The 13,933-nt window shown below is 33.2% G+C and overlaps 1 protein-coding gene and 1 non-coding gene across 2 annotated transcripts; one reads left to right on the top strand and one right to left on the bottom strand.

The window, feature by feature from the left end:
* Nucleotides 1-6,556: 6,556 nt before the first annotated feature.
* On the bottom strand, nt 6,557-6,629 carry TRNAK-CUU (transfer RNA lysine (anticodon CUU)). Its single transcript has one exon. It is a non-coding gene; the product is annotated as a tRNA-Lys (tRNA).
* Nucleotides 6,630-8,523: 1,894 nt separating this feature from the next.
* Nucleotides 8,524-13,744, top strand: LOC110778456 (uncharacterized methyltransferase At1g78140, chloroplastic). Its single transcript, XM_021983035.2, has 8 exons — nt 8,524-8,789; nt 10,621-10,724; nt 10,868-11,008; nt 11,101-11,182; nt 11,653-11,846; nt 11,957-12,068; nt 12,998-13,105; nt 13,215-13,744. The coding sequence occupies exons 1-8, from the start codon at nt 8,619-8,621 to the stop codon at nt 13,353-13,355; spliced, it is 1,053 nt and encodes a 350-aa protein (XP_021838727.1). The 5' UTR covers nt 8,524-8,618; the 3' UTR covers nt 13,356-13,744.
* Nucleotides 13,745-13,933: the final 189 nt, after the last annotated feature.

Below are 13,933 nucleotides of genomic sequence, written 5' to 3'. Positions count from 1 at the left end.
ATAAAATTCATGGGGATATTATGCATTTTCATTTTTTACAATACTAGTAAGTCATATATGCACGCAACCAATTGTTTGTTGGTTTAGTGGTGATTGGGTCTGAACTTGGTAGGGAGAACCCGTGTTCGATCCCCCGCAACAACAATTGGGAGGGAACTAGAACCTATCCACCTAGAACTCGCCCTGAATCCGGATTATCCCTAAGGGTGAAGCGGGTGCTAACACCAAAAAAATAAAAAAATATGCACGCAACGACACTTGAATAAGAAATTGATTTTATACTTGTACTGCTTCGTATATATTTAAATAAAGGGTGATCGATAAGGTAATTGATACTCCCTCCGTATTTATTTAAGGGATACACTTGTATTTTCTTGGCGTATTTATTTTAGAGATACACTTGTCATTTTTAGTAATTTATCAACCCCACCATCTAATTAAATAATACATCCAGGCCTTGTTTGATTGACATGAGAATTAAATTCCCATAGGAAGTTGTAATTCAAGAAAAATTAGTTCCCATGTTCAATTCATGGGAATCTCTTAAAATTGTTTGGTTGATAACATGGGAATTAGAAATTCCCATGAACTTTGATTGACCAAGGGGGAACTAGGTAATTTACTTCCCATGTTTGGTAGGAACTCAAAATCCTCATGAATTTCAACTTTCTCCACTTTTACTTTTTTATGTCAACCAAACAATTAGTCAATTTATGAAATCCCATGAATTTCCACTTCCCCCATTTTTAGATGTCAACCAAACAACCCCCAATTTACGAGTTAAGCTAAAGGCTGAGGTCCAACCTTTTGGTTTTTCACCTTTTAGGACCCCAACTTTTTTTTTTCACCTTTTGGGGTCTCATTTTCATTTTCCGGCAAGTTAATCATAGTTTAACTCACCGTTTAACCATACTATAACTCAATAATAAATTAAGCCAAATATCAGGGCCCAACCTTTTGATTTTTTACAAACTTTTCTATAAGGCGGTCTTATACAAAAGACCACCTTGGTATCATATAAATTAAGCAATGGAATCAATTAGTTAAGTACTTAAACTAATTAGTTAAGCACCGAAACCAATTAGTTAAGCAAATGAATTAATTAGTTAAGCAATTGGATCAACTAATTAAGCAATGTAACCAATTAGTTAAGCAACCAAAGTGGTCTTTCCGGTGAGGCGGTCTTACACAAAAGTTGCCGTTGATTTTTTCACCTTTCAGGACCCGATTTTTTTTTCACCTTTTGGGGCCTCATACCTATTTTTGGCATACAAACGTTATTTACAAAAAAAAATCAGTAAAATGCAAAAAAATAAAATAAAATTAGCACTTAACTTAATAATTTAAAATAATAATAATTATTATTTACAAAATATACCATCAATGGCGGATCATCCTTAGAGCTTGGGTCCCGGGGCAGAAATACCGTAGTGTATTTTTAAAATATGTTTTTAATTCAAATCATCTTCCCCATTTGTTACTTACTCTGAAATAGTATTATAATGTAGTAGCAGTAGCTTTGAAGTAAACTCCTCAACTCCCACGAATACATCTGTACATATGCTCCCACAAGTACAACTCTACAAATAATAAATTCTCTAACAGCCACTGCAATTTCAGCACCTGTTAGAGAATTCGTAACAAAAAGGCCATAAGTAACCAAACAAACTTTTTAAAGCTGGTATTTACTTTGACGAATCTCACCCAAATTTTCTTACCAAGGGGTAAAATGGTAGTGGAACAAATGGTACTCCGTAACAATTAAATTAGGACGGACATGAAATAAAAATGTGACGATTATTCAATTGAATGAATTGAGATAGAGGGAGTAAATTGTACTTTTTCTGTCCCTAGAAAATTGTCCAAATTCAAATATTTTTATTTACTTTATTAAAAATTGGTTATAGGTAAAAGTAAACGGCTAGATAGATTAAATAATAGTTGTATGATGAGAAATATGTGACGATCACAAATCAAATAAGAAATGGGGCAAACAAATAGGGGGCAAGGTTTTCTCTTTCCTAACCAAAAGCTTCGCAGATTCAGACTGTCTACTTTCACAACTTTTCTCGCTTCGATGGAATAATCATGCTGAGGCACCTCGTGCTGCCGTGACATACATTTATAGTATATGGGGCAATCTTTTAGAGACGCATGAAGTAATAATCGAACAAAAAAATTGTGAGACTATCAAATACTTCCTCCGTCTTTTAATACTTGCAACGTTTGAACTTTTGCCACTATTCATATAATCTACTTTGACTATTCGTAGTGTTTTTTATATAATATAAAATATAGTCATGTGGGATCTTGTTAGATTCGTCTCAATGTGTATTTTCAAAATATCAACTTTTTATAATTTTTGCATAAAGAGAACTTAAGATATAAATGATCAAAGTTGTGCATCGGCATGCGTGAAACTAACAAACGTTGCGAGTATTAAAAGACGGAGGAAGTACAAAATTTTGCCGATTTTAATCATAGTGACGGACTCACGGAGCGACGGGTATTTTGTTATGTGATGAGTGATAATCTGATGATCAGACCTGGTTGTTAGACGAGTTGAACCGGTAGGGTTCAAAAGCGGGGGGGGGGTAATAATAGGATCGTTTTTAGCGGGTCACAGGTCAAATCGAGCCAATAGTGGGCGGAATAATAAACGAGCAAAAAAATGAATAAAAAATTCCATATATAAATACAAGTCCATACGAAGCTATACATGCACATAAATTTTTACTCTATACTCCGTACATCATAACTATTTTACTTTTCAGAACTAACGTGTTATAAATTTTGACTCTCTATTGACCATGTCTAATAAAGACACGTCCAATAAAAACCTTATTAACGTGACCTTAACCCTATATTTCGTACTTGTTAAACTACTCTGTCCAATAACCAGGTCCAGTATTTCAAGTGATGAGTTGATAACCCTCCCGCAAAGAAAGGCTTTATTTTCGGTGGTGGGGAGAGATAGATAGAGAAAGAGATGATGTTGCTCTGAAGCAAAGATGGGGATGAGTATGAGTAGTGAGTACTTATTCATTTATTCTTTCATCCACTTCACATTATGAACTGATGATATGATGATATACTTTACGAATGAATTACAGCTTTGCCAGGCTGCCCATACATATGCTGGTATCATGCTTAGCGCTTCATGCGATCTATTTGTGTTTTTGATTGTTATAAATTATTGATTAAGAATTAGTTTCTTGATTCTACTTGCATGTTTTCATTTGACTAGATTCGTTTTTGGCTTAGCTTGATACCAATTTTGAAATATAGTGACGCATAAATAAAGTACAAGAAAGGTGATTCGGAATATACATTGACGGCCCGTTTAGCCATTTGGTTTATCCCGTGTGGCGATGTAGCATTCATTTCAAACAATTATATCATAACTTAATAAAATAAGAAAATTTAGTATTAATAAGCGGATCTATATCTTGATAGCTCTAGATGTGGTGATCAATAGTCTATTACACAGTTAACTTTCTGATATACATGTATTATGTATATGTACGTGAAGTATATTGTCTAGGATTACTCGTTCCGATGCAAAAACATTTTGGTACGACCCTACTATATTCTTTTGTTATACTACTTCCGTTTCAGAAAGTTTTTTACGCTTTGGAAAATGTGTCCAAATTATAAAAACTTTGACCGTAAATTCTCAACATTATATGCATCAAAACGTTACATGTAAGATCTTGTTAGATTGGTCTGTGAATGTATTTTCAGAATATCAATATTTTACAATTTTTTCACATACGAAATTAGATATATTAGTAGTTAAATATTACATTGGAGTCCGTACGAATAGTAACTGTAAATATCTTTTTGAAACGGAGATAGTAATTATTTAATTTTTATAAATGGGAAATCTTATTGTTTAATAATATATTTTCTTGTATTGGTATGATATTATGATGGACTCTGACAAATTTACCATCCAATGACCAGTGTACACGTATGACTGTATGAGTGTTAAAGGTTAATCATTAAGGAGTTACATTTTTACACAATAACACCAATACAAGATTGCAAGCGAGTGGGATTCTAAAGGCACATGTAATTAGGGGTAAAGGGATGCCCTTTATCTCTTGGGCGAAGAAATACAGGATAAGTCCGTCTGTCCCACGTTGGCAGTTTGGCACATTGCATTGCATCGTATTCTTGAACATCAAGTATTGTATGATGAGATTGAGGTGTTCGAGCAGTGTTATAGTGGTATAGTTTTTCACTTTAGATCCATGTAGCCAAGTGATTAAATTACATAAGAGGCATTTGAGAGATTTTACCATTAAAAAATAACGACAATTTTTGTGTAGAACGCTTTATCGGAAAGATCACTTTAATTGCTTAACTATTTGATTCTATTGCTTAACTAAATATTTTAGTGTTTAACTAATTATTTTAGTGCTTAACTAATTAGTTCTATTATTTAACTAATTGCTTATAGTGCTTAACTAATTAGTTTCAGTGCTTAACTAATTGATTTCATTGCTTAATCTATATGACACCAAGGCGGTCTTTTGTGTAAGACCGTCTTATATAAAATTTTGTAAAAAAACGAATCCTATAGATACAAAACAATTATGCGATTCATAACTACATTAATATGTTTATATGTTACAAAAGGTCTTGCGCGCACAATGTGTACAATAAATTTATTGTACACCAAGATAACTTTTACTCATTTTTCTGTAACTTTAACCTAATTTTGATTAACTTTTATATTAGTAAAAAGAAAGTCGATAGATAAACATTTTAAAGGGTTAAATGATTAATTTTATACATTATTAGTGATTTTGAAGAAATAAGTTTTATTAAAATTAAAAAAACAATCACTAAAAAATAGATAACTTTTACATATATAAGCTTAACTTTTAAGCATTTTGAGTTAACTTTTACTACGGTGTACAATATTTATTGTACAACCCTTGTAAATAAGAATTTGTGTATATGTTATACGTAGAACATAAGTAACAAGAAATTTTATTTCTTTACCGACTAGCTTAGTCGGTTAAAGGGATAGGAGATGAGATTCAAAAGTCATAAATAGAGATAAAATCACATTTACTATCTATATTGTTTACCCTTTACGACTCTTATTTTACGCTTGTAGCATTTTTAGTAGTTTTAAAGTATTCCGTACTTTTTTAGAAGCAACCTTTTTCAATTGACCGTTCATTTTATACCGTGCGATTTTATTAGCTTCAGAATGAAATTTCTCATGTTATTTTAGATACATACACTATTTTGATGTTTTTAAATAAGATCTCAAGTTTACAACTCGATCATGTGATCATTCTAAGTACTTTATCAATGAGAATTAATATACTCATTTCCGAAAACACTATCTATTTCATTTAACGTTTATAAAGTCTTAATCAATCACTTGTTAATATTATTATTTTTCATATGGATGCATATAAGGAGCCAAAAGTAAAAATATCAAGCTAAATCACACATTATATAATTACAATGACGGATATGTGATATTTTCATACAGATTTCTACTCCCTCCGTCCCGGAATACTTGACCTGTTTTCCTTATCGGGCCGTCCCTTAATACTTGACCTGTTTCTAAAAATGGAAATATTCTAACAATATTATATTGTTTCTCACTCCACCCCTATTAACCCACCTACCCCCTACTCCATACAAAAAATAATTAAAAATTCAACCCCTACTCTCACCCAACCCCACCTCTTAACACAACTCCCACTAAAACATTAAAATAATACCCCACTATCAACTACTACCTATTAAAATAAATAAGTCAATTAAAGTCTCTTAAACTCTGTGCCGGTCAAACCGGGTCGAGTATTCCGGGACGGAGGGAGTATCATTATCCCTAGTATCCAGTCAAAGTATTAATTTTCCCTATCTTCACCAAATGACAAAAATAGGGCATAATTGTACGTTTCACTAATAGTACAAGTTTAGCAATCATGTTTGGTGGTGGGAAATGAGATAATTGATGGGTTGTAAATTGATGAGTATGCTAGTTACTAGGTTAGTTGACTTAGTTCAATGTTTTTTCAAAAATTATAAAAAGTCCTGAGCTACAAGATAGCTAGGTAGATGTTACTTGTTAGGTCCTTACAAATAATAATGATAATGATATTATCTGTTAGGTTGTTCATTTTATCTAAACCTTTTAATTTCCTATTGATCTACAAAATTTATGTTAGTGTTGTTTGGTTGATCTTAAAAAGATTTTCCAATTGGCTAAAAAAGTTTCCTTAGACGATTAACTTGCAGGTTGATGGTCACACTGATCAGGTTATTCAGGTATAATCACCTATCATTTATTGTTTTGAATTTTGACAATTTGACATAGAGCAAGCTAATACAGAAGTCACAAACGATCATCTTTTGGAATGAAGTATTATTTTCTAAGTTGTTAAGAGAGAGAAGTTTATGATTGGGGATGAAGGTATAGTTTAGGAAATGTGTATTTAACAAACTTGACTTTGGATCCATGTGTAAAGGAAAACGAAAAAAACAAGGTAAAAAACAGGCAGAAAAGAAAAAGAAGATCAAACGCCCACCGTGGGGCTCGAACCCACGACCACAAGGTTAAGAGCCTTGCGCTCTACCAACTGAGCTAGACGGGCTTTGTTGTTCAAATTCCCTGTTAAAACATATTATAAATTCATTGCATTTTCTAGTATAATTGATTTATCCACCTTGTCCAATACTCCGTATTATTTTTCTTTTCAGTATATATTTTCCAACATTATTTGTATTTCAGCACATATTTTCCAATATTATTCTTATTTTTAATATTAGTTTTTTTTCCTGATGGAAGTAGGCTTAGGCTTTGTTCTATTGAACTATTTTGACTGAATTTATATTATTTGAACTTATTTGAACTTAACTTAACTTATCTGAACTTAACCGAACTTATCTGAACTTATTTTATCTGAAATAAACTTATTTGTTTGTGAAAATGTCTGAAAAAAACTTATTTTTGCTGAACTTATATATATTATCTGAACTTATCTGAACTTAATTGAACTTATTTTGTCTGAAATAAGTCAAAATAAGTCGAACAGAACAGGGCCTTAGAGTATATTTTACGGAGTGATTGTTTAAACTCACTTCATTCATAATGTTCTACTCACTTTCTGTTTTGGGTATTACAAACAATTGTACTCAATTCTACTTAATTCAAGTTATGGTAAACACCTTTTATCATCTTACCCCATTTCTCTAACAATATTTGCTCATTTCCACTCATTATCTCTTATTTTATCCACATTTTTCTTACACTTACCCATCTTTTCACACCCTCTCTTACTCCATCCACCTTTGTTCTACATCCACTAAATTTGCTTAAACTATCTTAAAAACACGAGTCTACCATAAACAAATACAGTAAAATATTATGAATCGGAGGTAGTGACCGACTGACAGGTGTTAGTCTGTTAGACATTAGCAGTCAGTATAACTGTTTCGTGAGCATACAAATTTTGTAATGTTGGGTTGTGGGTCTTGTGTCCAAATTTTATTGGTTAATCTACTCCTCCGTTTCATATTAATGGTTACACCTTAACTTTTGACACTATTCACAAATTTCGATTAGATTATCATTTATAACGACAAATCTTAGTTATAGCATATGTTGGACTGGTCTGGACCGGACCGAACCAAAGAGAACTAGTCAAATTTTGGGTCGAGAAATATAATGTTTCAGTTTATGGTCCTATCAAATACGATATCCTTTAAAAACCATTTTTTTTCTTAAAAAATACAGTATGAATAGAAACCACTAAAATAAATAAATTAATGTTCTCTTTAACATGTTGAAAAGCTTACTATATTATGAAATATTTATATCATCTTTCTAAAAAGGTGTTGAACAATTAGATTTTTATATTTATTGTTGTATATTTTCCATACTTTGTAGAATTTTCTTTTATAAAAAATTATAAAAACAAGTTTAAAATCGTTCCAAACCATCCAAACCCGAATTTGGATCATATTTTCGATCCTCTCCGGATCCGATCCAAACATAATTGGTTCAGTCTCTAGTTCTTGAATTTTTAAAGTTCCGTTCTTCAATCCGTACCGGTTCGTTCTCGATGGTATGAGTTTGGACCAACATCCTACTTACCTATTAAGGAAAATTAATGACAACAACTATACTCTTCTCACCTTATTCTTGTTGTTTATTCCGCATTACAAAATACTTATTCTCATAAAATCAAACTAGATAAGAAAAAAGTTTAAAACAGACTAGACCAGACTAGAAAAATCACACCAGATTAGACAAGTAAAAGGAAAAATACCCTAAAAAAATATTCAGATCAGACTAGGAAAAATCAGAGCAGATGAGACCAGGCGAAGTAACAAAAGAAGTTGTGAACCTGTAATTAGTGTTTTTTTTAATCAAATTTTCCCTAATTTTTCAAAATAACAAAATGCCAAGGACTAAAAAAGAAAAAAAGTGTTTTGCATAAAAGGTGCAAATTTACACACGTCAAATATTCGAATTACGAAAATGAAATCAAAATTAGTTTCCTTATTTTCTGGTAAATAAAGATGACAATTTTCGGTCTAAAAATAGAATCAACCATTTTCATCGGAAAAAGCAGAAGAAAATGTCGAGCATTACAAGCACCCTCACTCCTAAATTATGCCGGAGTCAACTCCACAATTACCGGCGTAATTATCTCAATTCCGTCAATTTCATTTCCAATTCAACCGTCCGATTAACTTTTCCGACGCTTAAGCTTCGAGCTTCTTCTACTGCAGTAACCGAGACGACGCCGGTTTGGCTCTTTTATCCTCTTAATTAATTTATTTTCTGCTCATTTTGTCGATCATTATGTTAACTATAATCGTAATTATCTGAATAAATTTGCATTTAATTTTGTTTTAAGTGTGTGAATTATGCTCTGTTGATTACAAGACCAAAGTTTGTTGATTTTTTTTTTGTTTGAGTTGCTTGTAGAATACTCCGTACTTTCGACATTTTTTTGTCATTTAACTCCTTGAAGAAAACCAGTTTTTGTAATGTCACATTGTTAATTATGGTTTCAGTTTTTGAATATGGAGTACTAGGTATACCAAAGAACAGTGACCTTAAAATCATATTATTCAAGCACAACGTAAACCAATGACACTAATTTGATAATTTTTTCATAATAATTCTAACAGATATGTCAAAATAAATCAGAATCAACTTGTTAAATAGTATTTTTAGACCTGGTCCACAACAAATTTAGTGTGGACAGGTCCATTTAAGAATTAGTGAACTATTTGATCAAGCTGATCAACTATGTAGTACTATTTAGTAAGAAGTTGGTCTTATACATAAAACCGTCCTACGTAAGTTTTTGTATACTTTGGTTCCTTGTGAAATCTAAGACAATCCAACAATAGTATAATTTTCACGTGAATTTCAATAGAATCTAACCTACGTGGGAAGGAGATAGATATAATTGATAGGTCTAATGGGGATAAAAATTTACTTGAGAGTAAACAAGTAAGCCATTCTGGATATTTTTAAGGGCATAAGGGGATAAATGTTGGACAAATAAAGAAGGATTCCAAAAACGACTAATAAAAAAGAACCACCCAATAAGAAAAGGGGACTAACATTCAAGAGCGGAGGGTGTATTCCTGCTTTTGTGGTTCCATATTCCTGCTTTTAGTTTTCAGAACAAAAAGATCAGTGAACTTGCCTCACCATTCTCTTTCTAAACTAAACTAGTTTTCTCTACTGATTAAAACTTATTTTACGTTTTGAAATTGATGCGGAGCATTACGGAATGACTGGTGTATTTAGTTATGCGAAGTTACCGAATTTTTTACTGATTGAAACTGATATTTACTGATCAATACTGACTTTACAAAACAAAACATTAGACATGCATATACGGAGTACTAATCAGTAGTCATGTTTATATTATAATAGTACAGTGAAGAGCTAGAAGTTAGTGGATATAGTACCAATGTTTGATCTCAAAAGTCAAATGAGTTTTTTTCAATAGAAATAAATCTGTGAATTATAACAGTACAATTAATGTTATTGGAATGTTGGCCATTGCTTGACTAACATAATGGGTATAGTACCTATAGTATTACAAAAAATGAAAGAATTTTGTGCAACTCAACAAAATATGAGCTTATTTTCTCTTGTATTTTGGTTTTTGCTGCCTGAAGTCCCTAACTTCAATTCCCTATTCAAACCTTTGCGACTCTAGTTAATAGTATTTGTCTTCAGGAAGGCTTCTGTCCTTATAAACAAGTACAATGTGGTTAATTTGGGTTTGTAGCATATTTCATAATGTCGTTTTGGGACCAATAGTCGAGTTTAAGGACATATGATATATTAGCCGGGTCTAACATTTTGAACGGTTCAATTGCTTTTCTATGGAGGTGAGAGATTGAAGTGGATGTTTGTGAAAGGTTATATGCGAGCCTGCCACCTTTCAACGGCAAAAGCATCAGAGTTTTAAATCCCCTGAAAAGAAATGCAAGAAATTTAGGAAAGAAAAGACAATTATAAATCTCATTTTCTTTCGCGCCCTTTATGGAACTCGTGAATCATGATCTACTTTTAAATCGTGCCTTTCTCTTTTCGTGGGTTAATTTCAGGAACCTATTACAACTGACCAGAAAACTGATACTCACAATAGCATTTTAGGTTGCGCAATCTGTTATGAACCTCTAGCATGGAGTGGTGATTCAAGTTTATCAATGTAAGTTATTCGGCTTATTCCTAGGTTGTAAGAAATGTAACAGTACATCTTAAGTCTTCTACCTAGAATGTTAATTCTTTGAACAAAGTTAGGTTTCCTAAGGAAATTAACATGATCATCTTAGACGAGTTGTTATATTGCAGAGAGACTGTCCAAGGCACTACCTTACAGTGCAACACTTGTAGAAAGACGTACTATGAAAATGGATCCAGTTTTAATCTCACTGCATCAAGTGGTGCCAAGGACTATGTCGAATCAATGGCACCAGTAACAGAGTTTTTCAGGTGCTGCAAATGTCCGTGCTCATCACTTACAACTTTCCTTTTTTATTGCAGTTGAAGGCATCATGTAATAAATAAATTGTGTCTTTTTACAGCACTCCTATCATGTCATATGTGTATGAAAGAGGCTGGCGCCAAAATTTCGGGCTTGGTGGTTACCCTGGCCCTGATAGAGAGGTGATATCATCAACTTTTCTGTATTATATTTTCACTTTTTAATCCTTGAACTCCACTTGTAATGTGTTCTGATGCTGTTTTATTTCATCATGATTTAGCTTTGTAAGTTTTTGATATATGCAACATTTGTCTTGCCCATCGTGCCTTCTTCTTTCTTCTCTTGAAAGTACTCTGTATCTCTGTGATACTCTTTTCCGATGTTTGATGAATGTCTTAGGATGCGTTCTATTCACCTAATTTTCACTTTTTTTTTTTCCCGAACTTATCTGAACTTATCTAAACTTAACTGAACTTATTTTAGTTATAAATTGTATTTGGTCAACCCTTATGTTTCCTGAACTTATCTTATGTGAACTAAACTGAATTTAACTGAACTTATTTTTCATGAAATAAGTGGAAATAAGGTGAACATAACAGAGCCTTATTGATGGCATCAATATAATATAATTGATTATTGATCTTGGTTGCAGTTTGAAATGGCCAAAGAATACTTTAAGCCTGTTTTAGGTGGAAACATTGTTGATGCTAGCTGCGGAAGTGGATTGTTCTCAAGGCTTTTTGCCAAGAGTGGACTGGTTTCTCGTGTTATTGCCCTTGATTACTCACAAGCAATGTTGCAGCAGTGCTATGAATTTGTCAACGAGGACCCAGGCTTCCCCAAAGAGTAGGACATCCCATGTCTTTAGATCAATTGAAGTTCAAATTTTCTCGATAACACTTTCATATGAGGACCTACGTTGACAAGTTCTAATTCATAATTCACTTTCTCAACAGGAAGTTAATTTTGGTCAGAGCTGATATCTCTAGACTTCCATTTGTTTCTGGCTCCATTGATGCTGTGCATGCTGGTGCCGCGCTACATTGTTGGCCTTCTCCATCCTCTGCTGTAAGCATGACTTTTTATGCAGTGATCATTTTTTATCCTGCATGTTACAGCCTACAGCGTGACTTGTTAATTGTTGTGAATTGATGATTTTTATCCCGTGTGCTATCTTTTAGGCTCTGTTTGGTTTGGTGTAAAACGTTTTTAGTGCAAAATGAGTTTTCATGGAAAACATTTTTCAAGGAAAACACAATTCCAAACTAGTTTTCCTTTGTTTTGGTTCTGTAAAAGAAAATGGGAGAAGATGGTGAAGATTAAGGGGAAGGGAGAGGGAGGGAAGGTGGAAAAGTGGTTTCCCTCACTTTCAAGTTTCAAATGGAAAAGGTATTTCCACCATGGAGGGAGTTATGGAAAACTGTTTTCCATCCCTTGCAAAACCAAACAACGGAAAATGATTGAAAAGGAGAAAATCGTTTTCCATGAAAACGTTTTACACCCTACCAAACGGGGCCTTAGTGACACTTATTCCAAATGAATATTGGTATAGGATACATACATAGAGTGAGGCCATCTACGTATTCAATTGATGTAGGATATTGCATGACAGCAGCAAGAATATTACAACAAAAGTTCAATACATTTTCAATGCACTTTGAATACCATGGATTGGAGTTGGTCACTTCAATTGCTTTCTCTATCTAAATCCTTTTTTTACCCTACTACTTTGAGAGTATGGTCCACCAAACTTGTTCCGAATTTGAATTTTGAAAAAGCTGTTGGTTTTTTAGCTAGCACTTTCTATGTTCAATAAACTTTGTACTCTGTAACATAAAATGGTGATGCGTGTGGAGTAATATCACCATCTAGCTTCTGATTTCTTGTATTTTCTTATATTATACTGCATGGATTGGTATTCAATTTGTTACTTGTTGCTTAAAAAGGATATTTGTTTATCACTTAATACCAGTTTCGTGATCTTAACTAACTTCCAGGTTGCTGAAGTAAGTCGAATATTAAGACCTGGGGGTGTATTTGTTGCCACAACTACCATAGCAGATGGCCTTTTTTCGCTAGTGCCGTTTAGAAGTAATTTCCGTGAGGTAAATGACTTTTCTTTGCAGGACATTTAGAAAGAAATGAATCGCATACTTGTTATGAACTTGGCTAACAATATCCATACTTCTTGATTTTTATGTGGTACTATTGTAGTATCTGCAGCAAGTTTCTGGATCACGTGTTTTCCTATCCGAACGCGAGCTTAAAGATCTTTGCACAACCTGTGGCCTAGTGGACTTTAGATGCTCAAGGAACGGGCTGTTCGTTATGATCTCTGCTTCAAAACCCAATTAAGCTTTTGGTTCTGTCAATTGTCCCTGAATCTTCCGGTCTGAGGTGTCAATACAGAAATTTCGTTAAAACTCATGCATTAGTAGTAGTAGACCTGTTCTATGGGCTGGGGGACCGGCCCATTTAATTTCAGCCCAGCCCTAACCCGGCCTGTTGAACAGGTCTACATTAGTACCATCAATGGTAACCATGTATTGCATTCATACAGAAATTTCCTGTGTTGTTCAGGATATTCATATTCTCAGTACATTTTTGTATCATTCTTTCTGCTTGTATAGGTGTGCTGAACAAATGTTAATACCATCAGTATAAATTGTAATACCGTCAAACATGAGGCTGAATTTTTTTCCTTTTTATAATAATTTGGCCGATTCAGAGTTTGAATTTGAAAATTGAAGTTCCAGAAATGGAGAATTTTATTTATACCGAGTAAATTTTATTTGTATACAGTATTATGCCTATTTTAGCCTGTCAACTTGCAGTGTCTTCAATAATTCTGGGAGGAATATTCATTCAACAGAAAATCAAGTCTCTCATTGTGGATGACTCTGTTTGCTCCAGCAAAAGGTTGTAAGTGCTCA

Source organism: Spinacia oleracea, chromosome 2 (genome assembly GCF_020520425.1).
Source record: "Spinacia oleracea cultivar Varoflay chromosome 2, BTI_SOV_V1, whole genome shotgun sequence".
Lineage (NCBI taxonomy): Eukaryota > Viridiplantae > Streptophyta > Magnoliopsida > Caryophyllales > Amaranthaceae > Spinacia > Spinacia oleracea.
This window is presented reverse-complemented; position numbering and strand designations above follow the sequence as displayed.

Excerpts from the sequence above, each read along its gene's own strand:
- LOC110778456 (XM_021983035.2), top strand. The coding sequence starts at position 8,619 with ATGTCGAGCATTACAAGCACCCTCACTCCTAAATTATGCCGGAGTCAA. Across the intron at positions 11,009-11,100 it reads CCAGTAACAGAGTTTTTCAG|CACTCCTATCATGTCATATG; the intron begins GTGCTGCAAATG and ends GTCTTTTTACAG. Across the intron at positions 11,847-11,956 it reads GACCCAGGCTTCCCCAAAGA|GAAGTTAATTTTGGTCAGAG; the intron begins GTAGGACATCCC and ends CTTTCTCAACAG.